This window comes from Sceloporus occidentalis, unplaced genomic scaffold (genome assembly GCF_023333645.1).
Source record: "Sceloporus occidentalis isolate IW3139 unplaced genomic scaffold, rSceOcc1.0.p SCAF_66, whole genome shotgun sequence".
NCBI classification, from domain to species: Eukaryota; Metazoa; Chordata; class Lepidosauria; order Squamata; family Phrynosomatidae; genus Sceloporus; species Sceloporus occidentalis.
The window spans coordinates 1,637,197-1,656,121 of NW_028317046.1; the positions used below are offsets into that span (position 1 = coordinate 1,637,197).

An 18,925-nucleotide genomic window follows, 5' to 3' on the forward strand; every position below is an offset into this window, starting at 1 on the left:
ACTGGCATTTCTTAAAATGTAATCTCTGGGAGTAAGACTGGGACCATCCCATCTCCGTAACACTGTAGGTGTCCTGCTTCTTACTTGTTAGCCTGTTTGCCTTCGGTATTAAGTGTTGGATAAGCCTCTGTGACTTGCATTACTATATGTTTTTTGTTTCTAAAATCAGGAGCCTGGTAAACGTTCCCAGCTCTGGAGAATGACCGGCAGTGGAATGCTTTGCCATGAGGGATCTACAGCTCCTCATAACCCCAATAAACCGCCAAGCTCACGGTCCCTCGACTCTTCCTTGGTGTTGGATATTGCAGGGCTGGCTGCAGTCACAGATAACAAGTATGGGGCTAAGACTGTTCGTCACTCAGTGTGGTTTCTGAATCGGGTCAGTTTTATATATATATTTTTTTTATTTTTTTTTAGGTATGAGCCTCTGATGTTGAGGAAGCCGGACAGAAGGCGCATCACCACCCAGACATGGTGTTTTCGAGATGGCAAGTTATCATGCAGCTTGCATGGGTTGGTGGTCCAGGTCAGTTGATGTGTTCATGTGTTATTGACTAAGGTGTGAGTTCAGCCTTTCTAGGGGACGCCTGCCAGAGCTGGTCTTTCAAACTACCTATTGAAGTTATTGAGCTGAACTGTAAATCTTATTAATGTCTAATGAATAAACCCCATTACCTACTCTTTTATATTATGTTATGGTCTCCTTGTCACTTGCAGTGGTTGTGAAATGTCGCTGGTCATCCATTGTAAACGCCCAAAGACTTTTAAACGTCTCTCTCTCTTTTTCTACTGATTTTAGGCTCGGAATGGGGTTTCGGGACTTTGTGATGGAGCTGAAGTTGTTCTCGGGCCTGACTCATCTTTTGACCTCCTGGGTTCAAGTCCGCCAGAACAGCTGTTTATCAACCAAAAAATGAGGCCAGGGTCCGGGGTTCTCAGTGTCCGCGTTGTTCCAGATGGACCCACAAGAGTGCTACAGGTAAATGTCTTTAGATTACTTTCTGTATATTAAACCATTTTAAATTCTTATTTGCAAATACATCTATCAGCCAATAATCTTTTGAGACCAACTGTGGGTTTTAAGCGTGGACCCCAAAACTTGATAAATCTTGGTTATTTTGCTCACATATATATATAGACCCTGGGCCGTTAGGACCTCTTTGTGAACCATCGCATTGCAAGTATAATCTCCTAAATGCGAACGGGGTGAAAGGTTGGTGTCCCTGTCCCATCCCTTCACTGTATAATTCTTCTTAACGCCCCTTGTTTAGTGAAACATGTTTAGTCGAAATGCTCACAGGGCAATTTTATCTTTATTGCCAGATAACCGATTTCAACCAGAGAAGAAGCGACCGTTCTTCACATGAAATGAATGAACTTGCCGAGCTGGAACTGAAGAAGTTTAAAAGTCCCAACGCAGAGCATGAGTTAGAGGTGAGCCCGTTTTTGGTATTTTTCCAAAGATATTTGGCCAATTCTCCTTTTATGGAGACATTTAAACCTCCTCTATTTCGTTTTCCTTTTTTTTTTTTTTGTTTCCCAGGTTCTTGTAAAGTTGGAAGAAGGAATCGGTATTTCCCTGATTAACAAAGTCCCGGAGGAATTAGCGTTTGCAAGCCTCTCCGGGATTAATATTCATTATACGCATTTGGCAGCAAATCAGGTCCTCGAGCTCAGCGTTCAGAACATTCAGGTAAAAGTTCATTTTGTCTTTTAACATAAGCGAATAATTGAACAGGCGCAAAAAAACAAACCTCCCAGACATTGCTGCAGGTGAAGGATTAGCATGTTGAGTTGTTTTTGGTCTTTGAATGTCCCCACATGGCCTTGTTTCCCATAAGGCACAGCAGGCATTCGCCCAAAGTACTGTTTATTTGGGACGCCACGAGATTTTGTGTTAGAATGTCGCGTGCCCTTTGTCTTTAGAACATCTGTTTTGGGGCAAAAGGAATAATTTGATCTCTCTGCATCAGCAAGTGTTGCCTCTGAACAGTTAATGCTGCGGACTCTGACCCAAAACTCACTTGAGTTCCTAAGGCACCTTTTTAGTTTTTCTTGGGTGACATCTGCCTTGTTGTGGCACAGATTTCAGACATGTTAATGGCTGACCCAATTTTATTGCACCTAGGTAGACAAAAGAATTGGTCCCAGAGGCTCCAGGCCAGTTTTAAGTACAGGTGTTGCTGTAGATTATCATTTAATGGGAAAAGAGAGTGAGAATTTCTGCTTCTGTTTTGTCTCTTGCTGAATTCAAATGACACGGTGGGCCACGAGATGAAATCTGCTGATAAAATTAAGCAAGTAACCATGATGAACCTTTCATTAAATCAGGTGGACAACCAGTTGATTGGCACCACTCAGCCCGCCATGTTGTTTGTCACCCCACGGAGTGCTGAAAGTGAAGAAACTGAGCAGGGTCCGGCTATACAAGTCAATGCCATGAAGGTTCCCAGTAAGAATGCCCTGACAGATTTATACAAGGTAACGCCGCATGAATAACGCTTTAAAAACTGCATCTCCCTCCGTTCTGAGCCAGCCTTTTAGTGTTCAAACAATGCGAGAGGCATGCATTCGCTTGCAATAGGGAAATATACATTTATTTATTTATTTATTTATTTTTATTTTTTTTGTGTAGCACCTTTTAATCACAAGTCAAAAATGCACCGTGCAGATCGAGGAAAAACTACTTCTGAAGCTGCTGAGTTATTTCGGTGTCAACCAATCAGAGACGGGTAAGAAACCAGAAATGTCACCCATTGTACAGCGCCACGGAATTTGATGGTGCTATATAAAACAATAAATAATAATAATACACAACAATTATATAATTATTAAAAGGGGAGCATGGTTGCTGTGTGTATATGTGTGTACCGGATGTACACTTCCACCAGAGGGCGCTCTAGTCCTATAATTCCGGTGGTGCCAACCATACCTTATTTAATGATTGGGAGATTTAACATCACTGCTTGTAGGTGCTGTGCCTTATGACATCATAGCTCGGTACACATTACATTTATATGTATTTGAGGGAATCCAAAGAAGAAAGGTCTGTGCTAATGAAGTATAATGAATGATCTACGAGTAACACAACGAGGGATAAGCAGCCCTTGGTATCTTCAACCTTATACAGAAAGGACGCTGACCCCCCACCCAGGAGCCTAGTTTTAAAGCTTATTATAAATCACCCTTATTCCAAAATACATCATAATCTCGCTACGTGGCTAGTCTGCTTTCATACTTCCCTGTATGTTTCGATGAAGATACATAATATCTGTTGGAGCCGGCAATATCTATTTACCATGGCCTAACCCTGCCTAATTCTAAGATGTCTTCAAAGGTTTTCACATCCAAAATATTCAACTTGAGCAAAGAATTTATTTGCCGTCCTTTTGCAATATGCAAACACGGAGAATCGTAGCGGTTCTTTAGGCCTTTTGAATGTCTTATTGTTCTAAATCGGCCTCTCGAAAAGTACCTTCTCAGAAAGGATCGGGAAATTCCAGCTCGCGAATGTATCGGACGTACGTGTCCAACATCAAGTAACAAACGTCTTCCTAGAAAAGTGAATGACCTCTGGTTCCAAACAAGTTTTAATGAAAGGTCCAACACACTCTTATGGGCTTCAAGCGGACCCTGGTCATCTTTCAGTTTAGGTCACAAATGCCCCAGAAATTACCTGTTTTTGGGGTCCCCCCGACATTTTGGATGTTTTTTTAATCCTATCCTAGTCAGATTCTTAAAAAAGGCAATTACCCCATTAACATGCAAACCATCCCATGCAAAGAATAGTATTTATAGAGGACGTTCAATGAAACCCGATCGTCTGCGACATAAAAGGCCTGCGTTCTATTAGCAGAGACGTTTCAATAGCCCTCGGACCCTGATGTTCTAAAAGGTAGTCGAGAGCTTTTTTAGTGAAAAGAAAAGTTCCGAGCTCTCTGAAAACGCGAGCGTGATTCTTTTTCCGTGTTTTGTTCGGCCCGTCCTTTATTACATGCTACGGAGGTAATTATTTCCGATAATGACTGCAGATAAGCAGCGATATAAATGGTCATTAGTCTTTGCCATGACAGTTGAGAAGGAGACGTCTGTGTAATGAGACAATCGCCTCACTGTTGTATATTTTTACCCTAACGGAAAAAAAAACTCCATTTGGGAAGCCGGGTAATGGAAAGGCGAGGTTCTTCGCTGATGATGTACTTGGCAGAAACCGCATAAATGGCACAAAAGCGTTAAAGATTTTACCGAATGAAAGGTCTTTGCACAGTTTGAATTCATTTACAAGTTACGGGCGTCCTGGTCTGTGCACACGGCATGCGTATATAGAGATATATAAATATATAGATTTTTATATATATATATTTTTTTTTATATAGATATAGATATATATTGAAAGGTATTTCATCATAGCAGCCAACAGAATGCGGAATGTTGCTGTGAGCAGGAACGTTCTCATGGTTGCTATTACTAAGACCACGTTTGAAAACTTCTACCTAATCATATTTCTGCAGGTTCTATCCTATAGGGGAACAAATCTATTTTCCAGAACAAGATAGCGGCAATGAACCGTTAGGAAGAGGCATTTAATTACCAAGACCTGCTTTGTTTAGCTTGTCAATCGGACTGTAAGGGTGAAAAGTGCATCCTAATGCAGAAGGGAATGGGGATCATGAGATCTGAGCGTTAGAAAGGCATTTACATGCTGCTGTTTGGTCCAGACATTCTGCTAAGACAGAGTCCTGGCAGCACTTGAATAGCGAGAGAGCTGAACAGCCCGCGTTCATATCGAACCCTGAATGTTATAAGGTTTGTTAGTCTAACGCCAACTTCTGATCGTTTCTTGCAGAAGTCGAAAAATGGGACGAAAATATCCACGAGAAAACCGGAGAGGCGACCGCGGATGAAAAAAGATATTACTTTGAAAACTTGAAAATATCTGTCCCGCAGATCAAGCTGAGTGTTTTCACCTCGAACAAACTGCCTCCTGACCTCAAGGTATGGATTCAACACTATTCAATTATCAGGTTATTTTGGGTACAAATATCACGCCATACTTTCTCCTAGGGTTAACCATTTTCATACAACCGGCTGGGTACCTCCTTTTTTTTGTTCAGAAACTCGATATTACAATCCATTAACCCCCTCTAAACATGAACACTTAGAAAATACATTATGGTGATTAGTAAGTGATTTTTAACCCCTTAAGGACAATGGTTTGTCCTTAAACTCATTAAGTCCAATGAATTGTGAGTGCGTACATGTAAGGGCTTTGCCATGAAGGGGTTAATGCCTTCCTCTCTAAGCAGCTAATTATCCTTCGATTAGATTTTCTTTATAACAACCAGAAAGTCGCATCGCCAATCCGCAACGTTATTTGTGAAATAAAAGGACATTGCTTTCTCTGGTTTCAGGTTTTGAAGAGTACCCTGGGTTTCCCTCTGATCAAATTTGAAGATGCGGTGATCCACCTGGACCCTTTTACGAGAGTCCACCCCTACGAGACGCGTGATTTTATTATCAACGACATCCTCAAACATTTCCAAGAGGTTGGTTACGACGGTCTTTTATAGAATCTTTCTGCGGTGCTTGTAGAAAAACTCATTACGAGCCATAGATTAGCTATAGATGTGTGGTATGTTACAAGGGTACTATGGGGACAAACATTTTTGGGACTGCTTTGTAGCTAGAAAAATGTTCCAAGAAAGCCAACTGGTCCTCATTGAGGAATGCCAAGCAATTAATTTGATAAAAATATCAGCTGTCCAACCATATTTCATAGCTGGTCTCAACGTAATCAATGAGTCCTTGCTACTGGGAATGGTCTAAACCTTTTAAAGAGATTGGACCTTTAAATATGTCGGCCAACATGCCTTGGCGCTTCCAGGTCTGGCAAGGCGAATGCAAAACACAATCACGCGCTGGAATAATCATGTACCCAAAGCACAGAAACCGCTCTTTACGGACGTCTAAATTGCATGGTTACCTATTTATACACCTTGTCTGCAGGGGTCACGGGCATTGGGTTCCATTTCGACTAAGATATGTATGAATTCTGTAAGATTGATTAGATGCTGGTCCTGCGCTGAGCTGTGTTTAGTACATAATTCATCACATGATGGCACTGCTGAGTTAACCACCTATTATTAATCCCCCCCGCATATCATTTTGTGTTGAAGGAACTGCTCAGTCAAGCCGCAAGCATTTTGGGCTCGGTAGATTTCCTCGGCAATCCAATGGGCTTGTTGAATGATGTGTCGGAAGGAGTAACCGGGCTTATCAAATATGGAAATGTTGGTGGATTAATACGAAATGTGACCCATGGCGTCTCCAACTCAGCTGCAAAGGTACTACGGGTGATATATCTCTTTCATATGTTTGAATGTTGTAGGTGGGTTACCTATAGATGAAAAGAAAAATGGAACTATGCGTTTTACAGCCTCTCTCTGATCTCGGAATGGGATGGGAATTTTGACCTAGATCAGGGGTGTCCAACTTGCAGGCCTCCAGCTGCTGCAGGACTACATCTCCCATAATGCTCTTTCAGCTAAGTGGCTCGCTGAGGAGTATGGGAGATGTAGTCCTGCAGCAGCTGGAGGGCCGCAGGTTGGACAGCCCTGGCCTAGATAAAAAAAGAGGTCATCATAACTAAATCCACTCTACTCGTCTGCTGGAGTAATGAGAAAAGCATAGCTCGCTCGCCATTCTTTCTCAGCTGATTGGCTGAGCTGTATGCGGACGGCATCCTTGGGTGCCTCCGGCTGGACGCGGGGGGCATCTCAAAAGCTACTCGTCTTCTGGAAATTCCAAGAGAGATCAAAAACGAACAAATGACTTCTAGAAGAAGCAGTCTCCTAAATGGTGAGAGCCATAGGTGAAAAAAGTCCAGGGTAGTCACAAACCGGCTTATGTCTGCTACACCGAAGACATAACATACGCACCACCATGTGCAGCATGGAAAGGACCATGGCTGGTCCCAGAGTAAAGAAAAATTCCTTCTCGCTCGTATGACGTCCTCTATGAAGCTCATGAAGGGCCTTTAGAAGAAGGTGGTGGTTGCCTTTCATTTGAAAGACCTTCTAGAAGCAGATTTCAGATTGAGTTGCCCCGGTTTCACTTCTTCACTCTTCATTCTCTTAATACGTTTTTAAGACCTCTGGTCTCTTGAAAAAGGCAGCGTGAGCTGGAAGCATGAGCTCTTTTATGAGTTGTATCTGGTTTGGCCACTTTATGACTTTGTGTTTTATAGTTCTGTTGTTTATGCCTGTAATGGCTTTTCCATGTATCCTAGAACTCGCAGTGGGTAAATGCCTTCTTTCAAGTGAAGAGGTTCAGCATATTTAAACTGGCACAAAACGTTAGGTGAAATAAAGTTCACTCCGCTCAGATTTAGCTGCGCTGTCTCCCAGTCTGCAACTTTTCATTCCATTTTCTTCTGCTCTTGGATCTTAATCAATATCTAAATAGCGATGTGAATTGCAATGACTCACAGTTCTGGATCTCCAGAGTACGTCTCTCTGCCTTTGGATTTTTTTTTTTTAATGTAGGATAATTTTAAATTCAGGCTCTTTTATTCTGTTTTTTTATAATAATTATTATTTTTACTTATTTATTTATCCCGTCACATAGTTTCTTAAAGTATTCGTTTCTAAAAAGCACTTATTATAACCCTTTCCCAAACGCTTTATAATCCCAAACATAAATTTAAATGTGAACATACCACAAAATTCAGATATTAAAATGTATTAAATATGATTATATAATGTATATTATATAATAATATTTACCAAAGATGCCTAGGATTTTGTAGATTTTTTTATTTAAACTAAAACTGAAATAGAGGAATTAGGAATGGGGAGAAATTTTATTTTTTTTTGCAATAAAACCCTTTCTTAAAGGGTAAGCTACTATACCTTTGCTTTTGATGACATCATTGATGACATCATGGCAGTGTGAGGAAGCTGTCATTTTAAATGTTTACACAGACACTTGTGGCTTTTATTTACTGTCTGATGGGTAATTAATAATTACCGGTACATTAATAACAAATGTCAAAGCCCCCTGGATGCATGCAAGAGAGATGCCAAGGACCGGGGGGGGCACTTTATTAGGTTCTGCGTTTATCTCCTGTTCCACCCCTGTCATGGGTTTAAGCCCACGCTGTCTAATGTGATATAACATAGCTACGTAGTTAATTACATTGAATTAGCCCATAAAGTTCAACCATTCCACAAACCCACATCGGTTGATCCAGAAGAAGGCAAGAAGAACCCAATGAGACAGTAGGGGGGGAAAAGCCCTTCTTGACCACAAGACAGTCGGACTCGCCCTGGATCAACATTCCCTTATTTACACGTGATAGCTCTGTACACAAGTCTATATCTAGAAAAGCATCCAAGTATTAATCTTTAGGTCATTAAAATGTCCATCCATCTGTTAGAGGAATCTTCTTGTTCATCCCCAAGGCGCTTCGTCGCCTTTAGCCAGTCTTACCTTTATGAGACCTGTTCCAAATATCTGGTTTGTAAGTTCAAGCCATAGTTTAAATATAAGAAGGAAAGAAAAGGGACCCGTTCTCTGCATCGTTTCTCATTCACACAGTTTGTGGGTTTTCCTTGCATCAAAGATCAGGTCCCGGACAGAAAAACCGGAGACCGTTAAGTGTGACTAAGACGATTAGAAGATAAGCGAGCTTTTCATGTGCTTCACGCAGAGCAAATCAACATCTGTTCAGAAATGTGGGATTAGACCCGTTGCAGGCGCTGTATCACTTGCCTGGGTTCAAAGGGACGTATAAGATTTCACTTTGCGCCCAACACAAGGTGTATTTTATGGAAACAATTCTACGATTGTGACCGTGGCTTATTACGAGCTAAACCCAGCTTCATGGTCCATTCTTTACTTTTTCCATGGGTATCACTTGACGGGCTGTTTATTTAAAGGAACAGCAAAAGCCTATATGTAGGTTGACATCATACTAGACGTTGCTTAAAAATAAGGCGGAATAAAGCGTAATAAAGCATTGCGGGTCCGAGCCTGACGTCTAGCTGGGCCTGGCTCACTAAGTGGCGAGAAGTGTGAGTTGGCTGAAAAAGGCCTCCACTTCTACATTTGGGTCCTTGCTCTGCTCAGGTTTGGCTCGGCACCCACCCCACACTCTAAAAAAATATTTCCCAAAAAAATAACCTGTTCTAGGCTGTGTATACACAAGAACTAAACACCATGCCCATTGAGTGTTGGTCTGGGCTTTAAAGGTGGCCAAGTAGGACTTATTTAGGTTGGTGCTGCCCAGCCGCTTCCCTCCGTTGCCGAAAAAGTCTATAAGTAGGTCCCCTTGGTATCCAGGCCTAATAGAGGTTAATAGACGTGCACCATATAAACATGAAGATACCTTAAAAAGATATTTTGATTCCCTCTCCGTTGGCCTCTTTGACTGCCCCTCGAAATGACGAGGGGTTAATTGCAGGAAATATGTTTAAGTCTCTTGTGGCCGAGTAGGACAAATAAGCCTTAAACTTCAAGGGGTTGCCATTAATCACACTCAGACCTCCCTCTCTTAATGAGTAATCATCAATTAGCAGGTGCTAATGACCCGGGTGTGTATAATCCCATTGTCCCAATCACCGAGCAGCGAGACAATTTTTATATAGTGACATAATGTTATAAGTGTGATAAGTTAGTGGGGGAAATATTTTTTATATGTATATTACGCACTCAGGCTATGAATATATATGTAATAGTTTCATTTTTGTTTATAAAATGTATGATGCGTGGAATTTTCACGCAGCCTAAAATGCGGGGCGCTTGGTGTGACATCATAACCCGGCATCTGATGCCTTTACCCACCTGAATGATGTAGATCCTTAGACCTTACGGACAACACAACTGCTAGAAACTCTTTAGTATGGAGAGGCTTAAAGCATACAATAATCAAATTGTTGAAGATACAAGTTTTGATGTGTTTTGGCTTGTGGAGGGTTAATTTTTCTTCCCTCCCCTCTTCTCGAAGTTATCTGTTAAGAGTATTAGTTGTGTTTTAATAAAGCACGGTTGCCCTCTGAATGAACCCACCATGACTCTACAGCTGGGGTCATTCCAAGTTCAGGCTCTGGACTTTTGACTGCCTTGTGTGTATGTGAAGCGGTCGGCGGCCCCTGCAGGGATCACACACTCAGCCCTGTAACACAAAACGGCTGCCAACCGGCACCTGCTGGGATCGCTTCACAGGAGGTCCACGGTGGTGGGGGGGGGGGGGGAGCTACCAAAAATCATCAGGCATCTGCACAGATAGAAACAGCCGAGCTTTCCCCTGGGACGGCAGGCTACTCGGAGGATCGGCCACCGGCTGCCTGTCCGGGGGCTTATCCGACTACCAAGTGAGAATGCCGCTGTCAGGTAGCATTAGATACCTTATTCGATGATGGGACGGGAGATAATTCATGGAATTCCCCTTCAATTCCATGCGATAAATTCACTTATTCTCAAAACACCATCCTTTTTGTTATAGAAATCTATAGGTACAGCGCTAAAAAATATTACTACAACTGCTGTGTCAAATATACATTAAACTCGAAAAACACCAGCGCCATTCGCCACCAACCCACCAGCGCCATTCGCCACCAACCCACCAGCGCCATTCGCCACCAACCCACCAGCGCCATTCGCCACCAACCCACCAGGGCCATTCGCCACCAACCCACCAGGGCCATTCGCCACCAACCCACCAGCGCCATTCGCCACCAACCCACCAGGGCCATTCGCCACCAACCCACCAGGGCCATTCGCCACCAACCCACCAGGGCCATTCGCCACCAACCCACCAGGGCCATTCTGAGCTCTAAGTTTACGACCTGTATTATGAAGACCAACGTTTTATCAATGTTTTAAATGTTTTTTTCCAATGAAGGCTTCAAATTCCAAGTTGATGGGAGGTTTAATACGGAACTAGCGTGGCGAGCAAGTTAAAAGCCCACCCCAAAAACAAGAGCGACCCCCCCCCGCTTGAAATATTTAGGGGTGCCAAATGCAGGGCGGTTGGCAGATAAAGAATGGCATTTATAGAATCGTTGCCATTAATTTGCTCTCTGGCAAAACGCTGACGAATTCTTCGTGATTTTCCTTGGGTATCACTTATTGGTTTTTTTTCTCTGTGCGCCTGGGAACGATTTGTTTTTCGAGTGGAATGATTGTTATGCTGAATATTTTGACATCCAAATATATATACGTGTGTTAAGTTTTGATTGCTGGCGTAATCAGCCTAATCCGGCCTCGGCAGGGCCCATGCCAGTACGAGGGCACGTCTGTTATTTAAGGAGGGATCCTGACAAATATTACAGATAAGTGAGTTTTACGACGGAGCTTAACAAGGAATAAACAAGAATAACATTTGGGAGAGGGGAGAAGAAGGGGCTTGGTCACCCCCTCCTGTATATCGTTTATGAACAGATCCCCACTTAATCGTTTCCCTTTCCCACCAAGTGTAATTCTGGCCCTGCTAGCCCCTCTTCATAACATGGATTGTTTATTTTCTGTAGCATACGTTATTACTGTTCCTTCTTGGTCGCTCCTTAGTTTTCTTGGTTTCTGGTGTGAATTGTGCGAAGGTACCCAAAATCAGACCCGCTCAGTAGACTTCCAGGTGGTTTGAACCTTCATGTGTTCGCTATAGTTGTGTGTCACTTTTCTGGACGGACTTTGGACATTAAGGGCCGGTACTAGCCCCGGTGGATGGCCGACTGTTAATGCATACCTGGGAACTCTTAGCTTTTGACCCAGTCTCTGGGTTTTTGCCCCAATCTCCGAGTAAAGGGGCAGATTCTCAGTCGCACGGTCTGGAGAAAACTCCTTCCTATTCCACACTGCTGTGATCATACTTTGCTTCCAGCATATTATGATTGATATCCCTGCTTGAATTCAGGTGACCCAGTCAAGTGTATCTTTAAACAGTGACAAGTCAAGGGTAACACGTTTGGGGAGATGCTACATAGAATCCTCACGATGGTCTATAAAAGGGTTATGATCGCATGTGATCGCATGCTCTGATCTCCCAAGAGGCTTCCAGGTCACATGAACGTGCTTCTCAAATAGCTGAGGATTCTGGGTAGATGAGTACTCGGTCAAGCATGGAAATAAGTGATAAAACTACTATTTTTGATACTTTTTGTGTTAAATGACAGTAACAAAAGGATACAAAAGTATGGTGGTAGTTTCCTGTTTAAAATGCAAAAGCTGGCCAAGATTTGGTCCCCAAGAGCTTTCGCTTCCATCAACCCAGCTCGTTCTTCTTCCCTGTGAATTATAAACGTTTGTGGTTTATTAGGTTTTGTTTAATGCTGTAAAACCTTTACCCATTGGCCCATCATCATACAAATCAAAAATAATTATGTCTTTTTTTACATCACTTTTAACATCGAGCCGCGGGTCGCATCTAATCGACACAAAACGACACCTCGCGGGTTTAAAGCTCCCGTTTCGCCCCGGACCCCGAAAGCGGCGCGTTTCTTTTCAGAACCCGTTTGCTTTTCCCCGTTGAGCTCGTGAGATCTCTTTTGGGAAGCTGAACTTTTAACCCGAGCAATATGGATTTTTCAAACTGGCGTTTACAAAGAAAACGCAGTTCTTATCTGGCCATTAAATGGGATTTGGTCTAAGCCGGCAGATGTTCAGCATATCCTCAAGATGCTAAAGGAGGAAAAGTGGTGAAAGATCGTGGAAGGAATCCTGCAGTATCCCACCGGGTGCCTGCCTAACGCAACCTTTACTAATCACACCTGTGTACACACTTTGTTAGTGAAAGAGATCATTTTGCCCCCTTAATCCTTTTACTTTGATTAAAAAAAGATCATATTATAGGCTAATTGTTTGCTTGCACCTTGAGAAGAATTAAGCGAGGGTCACGCGGAGGTTATTTGAAGTTGATAAGTATTTATACCCTGCGCTCCTTTTCCTAAGGTGTACTTTGAGTCAGCCTGACATTGTCTCGATTCCGTATCACATTCACTTTTTTTTTGGCCGAATCCTACATTTAGCGAATCTGTACACTTAAATCACTTTTATTTAATGACGCTTTTAGATTTCTGTAAATAACATAAGCGTATTTTTTCCCCCCAATATGTCATCCTTCGGGTTACTTATTGCTGTACTAGTGTCATAGTTGAATTCCCTGCTTTGGTACAGGTGACCGAGCTCAGGACAGGGTTTGTTTTTTTTTTATCCCCGTCTGGTTAGAGTTTCCGGGTGGAACGTCGTTAGGACAACTTTTTCTAAATCCTTTTAGTGGGTTATTAAAGGGTTAAAAGGGAGCAAATGGTTTATTTGGGCAAAAAATACTATATATTGTACTTGTTTCCAACTCTAAGCTCGTATTTTCACAATCAGTGTAGATGATAATCAATTATATACAATTTACGAGCAGGAAAACCCTGCTACAGGGCTTTGTAGGACCTAGAACTTAGAAGACAGCTCGGAACCCATCTAAAGAGATCCGTATAAGAGGAACCACATTGAGACCCTTCTTCCCCTGAGACAGATGTTCTCTACCACTAATCGCCAAGGTGGGGGTTGGGGGGGTTTATGTATAAAAACCTCATGTATTAATATTAATGGGTAGTGGGCTTCATGGTCTTAAAGGGCCCCCCCCTGTGCTGTTTTATGTCTACATTAAACAGTGGAGGCACTGGATCCAAACATGTGGAAAAAATATATTTTATAAAAAAAAAACAACCCTCATTGTCTGATGTTTTGCATTTCACAGCAAACCTGTAACTTATGGGAACCGACTGTTTCCTTTCTAGCTTTCCAAATATGTGTACAGTATGATAACCTCGTGTCTTAATAGCATTCCTGTGAGTTTTCACCAAGGTTAAACGAAGGTCATAAAGTGAATTCTGTATTTAGTACAGAGTTCAGCATGTCCTTCTGCTGCTTTCTTTTTTTTTTTTTTTTAAACTACCCCAGCCAAAGTCCTCTGGTTGCTGAGATTCATCGGAGTTGTAGTCCAACAATGAGACATACCCAGAAACGGCTCAGACCGTTAATGGCTGATTTCTTAAAGTTTATTGAAGGATGAACCTCGATTGTATGAAAAGGACATAAAAAGTTCAGGTTTTCCTAAAATTATACACATTTATCTCTCCATTTGCGTTTTATAGTTTGCCGGGACACTTTCTGATGGACTAGGAAAGACTATGGACAACCGGCACCAGACCGAACGGGAATATATCCGATACCATGCGGCCACCAGCGGGGAGCACCTCGTTGCAGGAATCCATGGCCTTGCTCATGGTAAATATGTGATAAAATAATTGTATTTGGTATTTTGTTGGGGGTTTTTTTTGTAGTTTCAACCCAATTTTTTTTTATTTTTTTTTTAAAACAGGAATCATCGGTGGTCTGACTAGCGTGATAACATCAACCGTAGAGGGTGTCAAAAACGAAGGTGGGGTCAGTGGCTTCATTTCAGGCCTCGGAAAAGGGTTGGTTGGGACCGTGACGAAGCCAGTCGCAGGAGCTTTGGATTTTGCGTCAGAAACTGCCCAGGCTGTGAGAGATACGGCTACCCTCAGCGGTCACAGGTCGGTAGGAACTGCTTCAGTATCTGTACAACAAAAATACACTTTCTTCAGACTTTCTTTCCTCAATAACATACACTGTTCAAAAGTTTCCTTCTTTTTGCAACAAAAGCACAAGTATTTATGATCCCCTTGATGGTGATTGTTTTGGTCAAGCTGCATTTTCCCATCATCCTTGAGCCTCCAGATCGCGTTCTGCCATTGATAAGTGTTGCCACCTATCGTTCTCTAACCAGGCCAAGCCAGGGCAGGTGGAGCTCGCTGGTGCAGCTAGGTTGACCACCCAACGAGTAGGTAGAATCAGCTGGGGGTGGAAGGAGCTAGACCCCAGGAACCAAGAAAGTGGGTTAGTTACTCCAAGGCACACAAGAGGCTAAAGGATGATCAGGTTATAAGCCACACATACATTACAGAGGAGGGAAGAAGCCAGTGGGTGCAGAAGCCTGTAAGGCTAGAGGACAACAAAGTGTTTCAACTTCTTTTGGCAAGAGTTCTCCGTAATCCTCTTGGGTATTTGTTCATTCTTTAGCTATGTGTGGTTTGGAATCTAATTCTATTGCTCTTCCAAATTACTTTCTGCTGGCTCTCTTTTCGTTGTTTGTTAGACCATGGACATTTTATTTTGTTGGCTTTTTTATTTGTTGTTTTTTTTTTAAAGAAAATTCATTGCTAGGCTTTTTTTTTTTTTTTTTTTTTTTTTTAACAGTTTGATTTATAAAGTGCCCACAAGGCGCAATGTCACAACAAGATTTTTTTTTTATTTTTTTTTAAACATTACATCTCAAGTCACAAAAGCAGCTCTGTGGCAGGAGAAAACCGCTTTCAGGATTCCAACGCGGAGTCAAACAGAGTACACGCATTCACGACGGGAAAAATTGTCTGCAAATAGTGCGTTTTCTGAATTATCATTGCTTTTCTTACTTGGCAGCATCATAAAACTCTCAGCTCTACTGAAAAAAAAAAAGCAAATAAGAATGAATTAAATACTTAAGCGTGGATAAATAACAGCATAATGTATATTTTATGTATGCTGCCTAACTATATAAAGGTGGAATGTATACGAAAATAATATTTTTTTTCTACCGGCTTATTATCTGTGTTGGAAATGGGAAAAGATTGCCTTTCAACACTTTTTTTGATTGAAAGAATTTTAATAAGGAAAAGTATCTATAACTTTGGTAGTTTAGACTTAAGGAATAAGAACTTTATTACCCAAACAGCATCGCAAAAAAATGAATCCTACCGTTCCTCGAACAGAAGATGGGAGATTATTTCTGGTGGTCTAGTGGCGAGAGAGCAGAAGACCTCCAACCACATTGACCTCTCCGGCACATCTCAATGATTTATTGTTGGAAAGGTATCTGTCCTGCTTCTTCTGAATTATCAAGACGGTCGTCAGACCGATGCCCAGGTGCCTGGTTTGCTATGTTTTTTGAGAATGTCGCATGAGCCGTGTAGCCATGTTGACCAGAGGTAATTTAATTCAGCCCTTTTGGGGTTCTATTTGAGTTCATACAAGTTTATAGTCCCACCATAAAGTCTCCCCAACGCCAGTTCTTTAGCATTTGGTGAAATGGACGTGTTGGTACACCGAAACAAACCGAATTTACCTGTCTTGTGGTCCACACCTTTTCCACCGAGCACACTTTTTCCTGATTATAACGTTAAGGTCATGCGCGTCTCCCTGACCGGTTGAAATGAAGACCTATTCGCTGACCGCCCAGGGCGAGTCGGCGCAGATCGTTTCGACGATGGGCTTTAAAACGGTGAATATTTGAAAGAGTTGGCTTGTCTCTGCAGCTTGAGCGAGAACCACATGGCTTTATAGACCTACCAAGATCTTTCTCCATGTCCTTCATGGATAATAGGATCTGATATATGTTATTTAACTCTACCTTCTCTACCTTTTTCCTGCATATAACGGGTTTTTATTAACAGGTTTTATTGGCGGGTTAAAAAAAAAAAAGACGTAAAAATCCCTTCTTCTTCTTTGAAATTCTTCTTTACGTTTAGGTCCTCTAGAAGTCCGCGTGATGGGTTCGCGTTGCGCGATTGGTTAATGAGCTGAAAAATAAATAACTAAATCGGCTTATTTAATGGAAAATGGATTCACTCAAAGATTTTCCGATCGCTTTCACGTTTTCAGACCTTCCTTTGTCGAGGAACCTTCAAAGACTTATAGGTGGCCAGGGTTTAGGTGGCTGGCATCGGCTTTACAGCCGCTATAAAATAAAGCTACGGAACCCGTTGATTTATGTCGTGTCTTGTTTCCAGTTAAGACTTTTGCCTCTACAAAAGACTTTTTTTTTATTTTTCTGTAAAGACTTTTCCTACTGTTCAGCTGCACTCTTTAAATATTTCCCACCCCAAGGCCTAGAACAAAACACAGGGCGTTACATCTTTGTTGGGAAGTTTCTTGTGGGGGGGGGGCGGCACACGGTCATTATGTGTTAATCACGTATTCGTTTTGTTGCCACCATGGAAAAATTTGAATTGTGTATTATTATTTTTTTGGCACTTAAGACTGAAAACCTAGACTCCCATCAGCCTATCAGCATCGCTCACCCCTTTTGTAATCTCGATGCTCCCCTGCACTTTTCGGGAAAATGGTGGTTTTTGGTTTTTCTTTTGATCATCTCCATTGCCCCAGCCTTTCATCCGCTGGTGTGACTTGGGATGCATGGGTGGTACTAAATCCTACTATGCCCATCCAAGTAGCCCTTTTTTAACAAAGGTATGTTGGGAATTATACCCCGATGCCTCTTTTTGTAGGAGCTCAGAATGTTTTCTGGGGGTGAGCATGTTTCAGTACGGGCTCACAATGCATTGTTTTAAATGGGTTTAAGGACAACCCATTGTCCTTAAGGGGTTAAATAAATTGTGTATATAAATAGATACCAAGGGGTCACAGCCCCTCCCTAGCCATGCACCTAGCATTACCACCTAAAACAAAAGTCCCTTTTGGGTCAATTGTTGGAAGAGAAGACCCCAACTCTACATCCTTTTATGCCCTTTACCTGTTAATCTATTTCTGCCTAAAGTCCTGCCGCATGTACACCCCCCCCCCCCGTGGAAAGCTAGGATCCAGGGCAAAAAAATCTACCAAGTATTTTTATTTAGTAATTTTTACCCACTTTTGTGCATTTTTTTTCCCCCTTGCCTTGTCTGATCATAATGCTTCTTTTACACGGCTAGGACTACTTTTATTCATACAAATATTAAATATATATATATATATATATATTTATAAATATTAAAATTAAACCCGATATTTCCAGAAAGAATGCTGATGAAGGCTACATAGAAACTTTTTATAGCAACAAGTTAAATAAAATGTCATGTGTCCGAATACTGTACGGATGTAAACCACAAGAGCTTCCCTTTAAGTTGAGTTAAAAGTAACCATACAAGCTGTGTGATGAGTTCCACATTGAAGCAGAGTGTTGCCAAAATATATAGAGAGACGAATCCAAAAGTCGTGAAATGCATGAAGTCACAGAACCTGTATATTAAGAATGTTCTTATTGAAAAAGGAACCCGTCCAAAAGCACATAAAGTTTGTATATAGCCACTTTGAATGACCCCTGTCTTGCCCAAAATATGCCTCTTGAACCCTTCGTAAGAACATGTGGCTCGTAGGAATAGTGTCCCGGGGGACTGCATTAAATACTTAGCTGTGACCCAAAAGCGTGTTTCATTTAAAGGTCATCTCGCTCCAAGTGCAACGGCAACTAAGGATTTCATCTTGGCAAAGTTCCGAATGAACCGAATAGAGAATATTCAGGAAACATCTTTGAAAGGAAGAGCTAGGAAACCAAATACTTCCCAATTATATTGATTTAATAGTAAGTCTGCAATTTCTTATATGAAAACTTCTCATTTTTCTCCAATGCTTATGTTACGTGATTTCTAACTGCTCAGCATTTACACTCTTATGATTGGGGGGGGGGGGTTTATCCTAAGCGTGGTAATAAACACTCTGCCCCTGATCATGTTTTTCAGGTGCGCTCAATATTTGCTTAAACCTTTTTTTTTACCAGTGGTTTTGAAATAATTGCCCTTTAAAGGGACTGGCTAGTCTCCCAAAAAATGTTTAATATATTTTAATATTTTTAATTTATTCACGCAAATTTAAGTCCATTTTACATGGACCCCAAAGCATTTTACCGCATGCAAATCGGTGCATGCTTTCTTTACTTATTGGCCTTAGAAAATTAGACTTCTGATTGGCTGGCTCTACTAAAAAAAGGAAGCATACTTGAGTACACTTCCTGTGCATGTGCACAAAGCATTTTGCCTGAAACTAATACTGGAATGTTGCCTTTATAATGAAAATATGACAGTGACACATTTTCCCA

At 41.7% G+C, this 18,925-nt stretch overlaps 1 protein-coding gene across 1 annotated transcript in view; it reads left to right on the plus strand.

Moving 5' to 3' along the window:
* LOC149286818 (intermembrane lipid transfer protein VPS13D-like) overlaps positions 1-18,925 on the plus strand; it is a 63,558-nt gene that overhangs the window by 28,852 nt on the left and 15,781 nt on the right. Inside the window, exons 55-66 of the mRNA XM_089493648.1 lie at positions 170-333; positions 418-526; positions 800-979; positions 1,324-1,434; positions 1,544-1,693; positions 2,332-2,481; positions 2,636-2,732; positions 4,847-4,995; positions 5,412-5,546; positions 6,177-6,344; positions 14,148-14,280; positions 14,375-14,570. Coding sequence (XP_089349774.1) covers positions 170-333; positions 418-526; positions 800-979; positions 1,324-1,434; positions 1,544-1,693; positions 2,332-2,481; positions 2,636-2,732; positions 4,847-4,995; positions 5,412-5,546; positions 6,177-6,344; positions 14,148-14,280; positions 14,375-14,570 — 1,742 coding nt within the window. The remainder of the gene's footprint in view (positions 1-169; positions 334-417; positions 527-799; positions 980-1,323; positions 1,435-1,543; positions 1,694-2,331; positions 2,482-2,635; positions 2,733-4,846; positions 4,996-5,411; positions 5,547-6,176; positions 6,345-14,147; positions 14,281-14,374; positions 14,571-18,925) is intronic.